Here is a 7,971-nt window from a genome sequence, read left to right as displayed (position 1 = left end):
CTGAAAAAGTAGCAGACCTCAACTGTTCAAGTCAATGAGAACAAAATATTCACAATTCAACTTATTTTTATGACTTTGTTATATTGGTGTGAGCTGATAAGTTATTGAAATTTGAGTATTTTGTATTCCTTGACTTGAAGACTTGAGATATGCTACCTTTTTCAATTTTTTTGGAATAAGCCATCTTAAACTCGGTGTTAGTGATCTTACTTCTCTCTGCATGAGTGCTTCAGTGGAAGAAGCTTCTTCAAGGAACTGAAACAAGTCCAGTTGCCAAAGAAATAACACTTATGGACACCATGACCTGGATGACTGAGAACCTTCATCAACGCGTTACTTCTCTTTGATAGGCGAGTTGCATATTTCTAGGCGCTCTGCTGTTTTGAATTTGTGAAACTGCTTTTGCTCCATGTATACACCACAATCACAATGAGTCACAGTGTTTGTGTGCAATAACTTCCAGGTAGAATCCACCTACATCACATACATAAAATCAAACTGAGGTGAGCAAATGCTGCCTCAGTTGGTCAGTTTATTAGCCACCTAAAAAAGGCCCAGCTAGAAAAGCTAATATCAGTCTGTGCTATATATTTAAAATATTCACATTGCTTTTCCTTGCCATCAGACAGCCTTTTCTGCCAGGGAACTAAAGCCATTATCTCAAAATCACTAAACTTTATCAACAAAAAAAGTAACTTTACTTTGCAGAACGCACCAGTTGATGGTCTGCCAGTGTGTTGATCACTTAGTGTGTGAGGTAAAGCTGTGAATATAGTTCAAATATACTCAATCAATTGAATTTTCTTTATGAAGCCCATTGTCATAAATTTAATTTGCCTCAAAGGGCTTTACAACATGCGACATCCCACTGTCCTTGGACCCTCACAGATTTGGAAAACCTGCTAAAAAATCCTTGCAGCATTTGTTGACTACCCAGAAGTGACTGTTGCTGTTAACACATTGTCACGGTGAATTGATCTATTATTTTCATTATAATGCAACTGGAAATTTGAGAACATTAAGAGGAATTTGGCATTTCAATGACCAGAACGTACTGTAACTTACAACAAACATCAGCTAAATGTCATGAGTCATTTAAACATGAATTACTTCTCTTACGAGAAACTGTGACGTTTGATTTAACTAGACAAGAGAGGGACGTGATTTGTAAATTTAATGTACTCGAAGTGCCCTATTTTATGTATGATTCCTGACTGCATTGACATAATGGAAGTATAACTAGAGGCTTTCTGTTTACTATTTTGTGTATTTGGTTCACAGAGTTAATGTGCATGCTGTAAATGTAGAGTTTGACAAAAGACTAGTTTTGATGTATTTTTAAAGGTCCATTGTGTGGGATATGGAGGCATATTTTGCAGGGTTCCTACAGCTTACAGCAAGTAGTCTTTTTCACTACCATTCAAAATTACATTTAAGACTGATTTCACTAAGCAAACCAAAATTGGGGGGAGGGGTTGACCAATTAAGGCCTTATTTTAATTAAGACTTTTTAAGGATCCACTGGGAATAGTCACAAGAATTTTTTAATTATTTTAAGACAACCCGAAAATAAGAATTGTTGTGTTCTTTTCTTTACCTTTGAATGAGCTGTTTATCTTTACATATGGAGCAGGTCTTCTTGGGGTCCACCGTGTTGTTTCTATGTTGCCTGGAATGGACAAATCAAATACTGGGTCTAGAAAAAAGACAGAAAGGAAAAAAAAGCAACTAAGCATTTTCAAATGTCAAAGTATTCTTTTAAGTTCAGTTACAAGCTACAAAGCTTCTCTTGATTCAAAACCTTTGAGTTTCATAACAGAACTGTTAATGAAAAACTGATTGCGATTTCGTGTTGCTGTTGCACTCTCTGTAGGGTAACCCGTCAGCAGATATGGGGAAGAATTGTCTCAGTTTGATTGTAGTTGCAGTTTGAATTCAGGAATTGTTAAGGTCACAGACTGTATAAAAGAACTGTTTCAGAGATGGCTTAAAACTAGAGATTGAGACCATTTATTAGGAAAATGTTTGCAGAGGTAACAAATCAAGTGAGTTTTTTCATCAGCCCAGTTGCCAAAAGAAAATGTCTGTATTGTTCATTTCTGCAAACCACAGTTGTGTCTAAACTTAACCACACGTTAACCAAAACATAGTTGAAACACAAAGGTTCAACGTATCCGCTACATGATAACATGGAAATGCAAATGTAATGTATCCATGGTTTGTAGAAATGTACAATGCCATGATTTTTCTGTCAATTTGGTTGCTAGCAGCTGCAACATATAGTTTGCAGGGAAATCTATACAAGCCAACTTATTTTTGCAACCGGTGGAGTCACCCCCTGCTGGCCATTAGGAAGAATTCAGGTTTAAGTCACTTTCGCATAAGCTTTACTTTTCTGCCCTGAGGCTACTTCCACTTCTTTGTCTTCCCTTTTTTCATAGTTTATGGTTTATGCAAAAAAAGTTATATCTTTAATGACAGGGAAAACATAAATATGAAAAAAACAAGTATTTTTTTTACTCTGCTCATCAATATTCTGCATGGTTTTTAACACATTTGGAGAATGATGGATTAAAACTAAAAATGGTAATGGACATAGTCGTCTATATTGCTAAAACTCTACTTTTCCCAGATCAGTTATGACACAAATGTCAAGTACTTTAGAAAATGCCACATGGCGGCGCTATTGCATCCAGATCAGCACAAAAACGAAGGAATTGTTTCCACCAATTTTGATTAAAATCTTCAAAGCACTACACAAACCAAATATGCAGGACCAAGTTCAGACAGAAACACAAACAGGTTTGAAAACTTCCTCAAAGTTGAAGTAGTAAGATACAAAAAAGATTGGACATATTTGCCCTTGTTTTCAGGACAGCATTATGTTAATGCTGATACATTTTAATATTATGCCATCATTTGACACGTCTTGTGCTCAAAAGTAACAAAGGCATGTTGTCAAAAAAGAGAACAGCGGCGAGTTAAAGTGTTGCAATCCCTTCAAAGAGTTTACAAAAAGGCCGTGAGCTCACTGGATGCAGTCACAGTCAGTATGAGATATTGTAGGAATAGCTCTCTCTCTCAGTCACTCTGTGTTTGACTCCTACACGCTGGTATCAACAGGAAAGAGGCAGCCAATGAAACTAATTGGGTGGTGTGTGTTTTATGAAAAGAACAGCCTGTACTGTCCCGGGCTCCCTCCCACAGCTCTGTGACTGGCTGGCTCCTAAGTGGTCTGCTTTTCCTCTCTCGGCTGTGATTGGAGCCAGGGAATGCCAGTAACTAAAACTTTTCCCCCCTCTTTTCCTCAGGACGTACCCTTGTTGTTTTCAACTTTGGAGGCAGAGCTGGGCTGTGACGATCCAGCACAGTCACAGTCTGCACTCTGGTGCCGTGTCTGCACTCAGGATGTACACCGTGTGCTGGATTTCAGTCCAACAACATACATCATATCATTTTATTGTTTAAAATATTGCGGGTACAGCTGTCGGAAATAGAGTTCCTACTGGAAAATTCTGGCACTGCTGTAGAAATGCTTCAGCAGTAAAGTTCCTACAGAAATAAGCTCATAGCTGAATTAGTTTTATATTAAAAATGTACATATATGGTCACTTAAACCCCATTAAAGAGCATGACAGTAATTCATTTTCTTCATTAAGTTATTTCTTAAAAGTTATACAGCTATGGTTTAGGTATTGGTCCTATCACTGCAGTCATTCCTCAGACTGAAAAACTCATTAAACCTCTTTAATAATTCGGTTGCACTACATCAGGTCTTTGTTCAAGAATTAATATTCCCTTTGATTCGCCCGCCAGTTTACATGGACACATCACTTTCAAACGAAAGTGTGTTTGTTAAGGGTGGAGTAGTTGTGTGCTTTGCAATCAAAAATAGTGAGCATATGAATTTATGATTACACCAGTACTGCTTTTTAATCGATCAAACTGCAACATAAGGAAGAGAGAAACAAATCCAAAAAACACACAGGATATAAAATCGATTATTGGGCTCAGTTTTGCAACAGTTTATTTATCTTAAAAACAATAATGAAAATATATATTTACAAAAATGTCGCTTTGGGAAGCTTTACATACACCCACAACAAAAAGCTCAACATAAATAAGTTAGTATAATTTTTTTCAGTGTTTTTGAAAAAAAAAAAAGGAAAAAAAAGGCACACAGGTACACTTCAAAGTTTTACACCAAATGAGGCAGTGTCACTTTGTTATTCTGCCCTCCAAAAAAAAAAAAAAAGGAATTAACAATAGTGCAATTACATGTTCCACATGAATTCCACACAACAAAGACAAATCTTTGATTCACATATTTGCATAATAAGTAGCCCAGTGATTTTAACATATTTTAAATATGTTAACCTGGACCACACCACTTATTACAAGGGGCGGATTATGTGGCCTAAAAGTCACAAAAAAATATAAACCTAATTTAAAAAATAAAAGATAATTCTTAGGATTATTAGCACATACTGTTAAAATTTGGTTGGATATTGCTCAGCAGTTTAGCCACCCTCCCACCCACCCCTGACCTCCAGAACAAAAGGCACAACTTTGGCACAAAAAAAAAAAAAAAAAGAAAAAAAGAAAGGGAAAAAGAAAAACTGGGGGAATAAGAAGACAAAATTTCCATGTAAACTTTATCTATCATGGCTGTTCCCAGTTAGATGGAGCCCCCCTAACTTACAGTGTAGCCATCTGGGCCTTCAAAAACAAGATGTATAACACTGGGACAAATAAAGCCATCAAAAAAAAAAAAAAGTGAAGACATTTTGTTTCCACATAACCCTGACTTTTGAAAATCTGCATTTTCAACTTACATCAATTACCTGAATAATGATACAACATGACCACTTTAACAAAATAATATTTCTCTGCTGGAAATTGCACTGCAACTTCCCGAGTCAAATTCACACAAATACATTTAACAAAAAAGGTATGAAAAGCATAATATGCTTTTTTATGTGCTACATCTGAAACATAGGTAGTAGATAATAAAAAAAAAATGAGCAAAAATCCATTTGCACACTGCTACATTGTCTGCTGCTTCTGAGGCGATTTGATTGAAATGAGTGCCAAAACTTGATAGTGTACATATTCAGTGCTTCTGCAGCCTCTCCTCCTCCCTTCTTTTCGGAAAAAGGCCGCTTTTAGATATTTTTCTCTCTCCCACCTGTCAGATGATGAGAAAGGCTACAGTATTCCACCAGCAACAGGTCTCCCAGCTCTGCGGGACATAAAAGAGGAAACGGGCTGTTGAATGGTGCAATTGAAAAAGCAGTTGCTCAGACTTGATATGCAGACGCACATAGGGTGTACAGTCATAGCAGGAAGGGTTGTGGAGGATGAAAGGCAAAAACAATGCAAGTTTGAACGGCTGATGACGTGCAAGTGCAGAAATGTGTTTACTACTGATGATAAATAAGTACACAAAACTCAGGATTTTACACATCGAAAATCTCAATATTATCTTGCAATCAAACGGTTTAATAACGGTGGAGCGGGGAGGTGATGGTCTCTAACCTGGCACTGATTTTCACTGGACCTCCGCGCTCCTCTCCGGCCTGCTGGGTCTCTCCTCCGCGGCTTTCACCGCCTGACTTCCTGCACCGTCCGACTGGTCTTCATCATCATCTTCGTCGGTATGCGACCTTTTACTCTGACACTCGCTAGAACAGGGACCTGGTAGACCAAAAAACAAAGTTGTCAGGATGTTTGTGTGGATAGAGCTGCACGTTCACAATAAAAAAACACCTGACATCTTTAGCAGATCGAGAAATTTACAACCGAAAAGAGTGATAAAAACGCGCAAACTACTATGCACTTAACCTGATAGATCTTGTAAATAAGCATGCATTAAGTCACCCTGTTTAATAACAAAAGACATAACGTCTGTAAAGAAATTGTTCCCCTCGGTGCTCCAACACACCGATCGTAGCCTGCGGGTGAACCCCGGACACAACTGTTGCTTCGCGCCTCTGCATTGCGGCACAGCGAAAACCGAAAAAAAATTAAGAAAAAAGCTCAACGGCTTTTAAAATAAGTCAAAGTAATCACCTGATGATCCTGAATGTCTCTTCCTCGAACCGTCTCTGTTTGGTTGATCCGATCGCTCTCCACTCCTCTCCGCGGCATCCTGTCGGTTGTTGTCCCCGGGCAGGTCCTCCTCTCGCCGGGGCGGCTGGTTCCCGTGCGGCGCTCTGCGATAAAACTCCGGTGCGTCGCGGTCCTCCTGCCACTCGTAATTTCTCGGAGAGAGCGGTCTGTCGTTGACTGGATCAAAATTATAAATCTCCGTAAAACGCTGCACATCGTCCTGTATCGTAGCCGTCATATACCTCCGTATCTCCTCTGGGTCAGGTCTACCGAAAAGGTTTCTGCTGACCGAGGCTCTGACGTTGTCCGGCTGCCGTGCATCTACCCTCTCCAATGTCGGGCTCGCATTAGAAAGGCGAACATCTGACATTTTGTTGCACATATGACAAGGTTAAAAACTTCTATTTCCAAGTAGTATTCCTTTCAAATGCAAAGGCACGGGGATGATGCGTGCATACTCCGCGCGTATCATCCAAACGCGCAAAAAAAAAAAAAATGGAATAAAGCGTCTCCAAGGGCGCAGGGGCGTTTAAGAGAGCCACTCCTGTCAACTCCGTAGTAAGGCTGATGAAAACAACAAGTCAAGTCATAACAGCCAACATGGCGTTAGAGGGAGCTATGAGTGAAGAAGAAAAAGTTGACATCAAGGACTATTTAAACAGAGCAGGCGATTCATTGGTCTGCGCGCTGGGACCGCCCATTGCGCTCTCTTAAAGTCGAACCAGGGGCAACAACAAAACAGAGCTGGATTGGATTAACTCCACGCATGAATATGACCCAATTAATGCGTTTGATTAGTTAAATGCACAAAAAGCAAAAGGAACAGCTTCTAAAGGAGTGCATTATCGTGTTTTATCTTTCCATTAGCACTTGATTTATATCAGCAGGCATCAGGTTAAAGGGATAGTTCAGATTTTTTGAAGTGGGGTTGTATGAGGCACTTATCCATAGTCAATGTATTACTTACAGTAGATGTCGGTCTGCGCGCCCAAAGTTTGGAGAAATAAGCTGAAGTACGACTTTAAAGCTAAATAATCTGCTGCTGTGAATGGGGGCCAGCAAAACATATTGTAGCAAACTAAAGAAAAACCACCTTAAAGATATAATCAGTTTACACGTACATTTTTATGGACAAAATTTCCAAACTTTTCCATGACTTTTAAAGGACCCATATATTTTTTTGCCCCCCTTGCCTGTGCATGTAATTTAAGCCAGCTGGCAGATACAAAGGGAGACACTGAACATTAGGAAAAAATTAAGTAACTTGCGTGATGGTAAATAAACGTTACATATCGGTGTATATTAGAGTTACGCCAACAACTTAAGAAAATATATTTGCTGCTATTTTACATTACATCACACACAACAAAATTCCACATCTTTTTAAAAACTTGTGATTTTCATTAATTCCATGACCCTTCGAGGTCTGAAAAATGTAATTGTGAAATTATATGGCTTTTCCAGGTTTTTCAATGACCATGGGAATCCTGTTTGCTTGCTTCAAAGCCAGACTCCATTTAAACAGCAATTTAACATGGTTGAACACAGGAGCTGCTGATCTACAGCTGCACTGATCGCTTTTTGTTTGTGTTATTGTGTGACTTTAGTGTTTTAAAAGGTTAGTTCAGATTCACCAAAGTCACACAATATTACAAACTATCAAACTGATTGCGGCAACAGTCGACCAGAAGCTCATGTGTTCAAATATACTAAAATTTCTGTTTCTCTCAATGGAGTCTGGCGGCTCTGACTTGGCCATAAATGGGGAACTGAAGCCATTAGTGACTGTGCAACAGAAAGGTAAAGCCGTGAAAAATACTCTGGAATATAATCTACACCTGAAATAATAGATTATTTTTA

General features: G+C 38.8%; 1 protein-coding gene across 1 annotated transcript; it reads right to left on the bottom strand.

The window, feature by feature from the left end:
* Positions 1–4,004: 4,004 nt before the first annotated feature.
* On the bottom strand, positions 4,005–7,654 carry cdkn1ba (cyclin-dependent kinase inhibitor 1Ba). The gene is made up of 3 exons (XM_042511296.1): positions 6,073–7,654; positions 5,539–5,697; positions 4,005–5,242 (listed from the first exon to the last, which is right to left on the bottom strand). Exons 1-2 carry the CDS (start codon positions 6,491–6,493, stop codon positions 5,552–5,554), a joined length of 567 nt encoding a protein of 188 aa, XP_042367230.1. The 5' UTR covers positions 6,494–7,654; the 3' UTR covers positions 4,005–5,242; positions 5,539–5,551.
* Between the last annotated feature and the right edge of the window lie 317 nt (positions 7,655–7,971).

This window comes from Plectropomus leopardus, chromosome 22, assembly GCF_008729295.1.
Source record: "Plectropomus leopardus isolate mb chromosome 22, YSFRI_Pleo_2.0, whole genome shotgun sequence".
Classification (NCBI taxonomy): domain Eukaryota; kingdom Metazoa; phylum Chordata; class Actinopteri; order Perciformes; family Serranidae; genus Plectropomus; species Plectropomus leopardus.
This window is presented reverse-complemented; position numbering and strand designations above follow the sequence as displayed.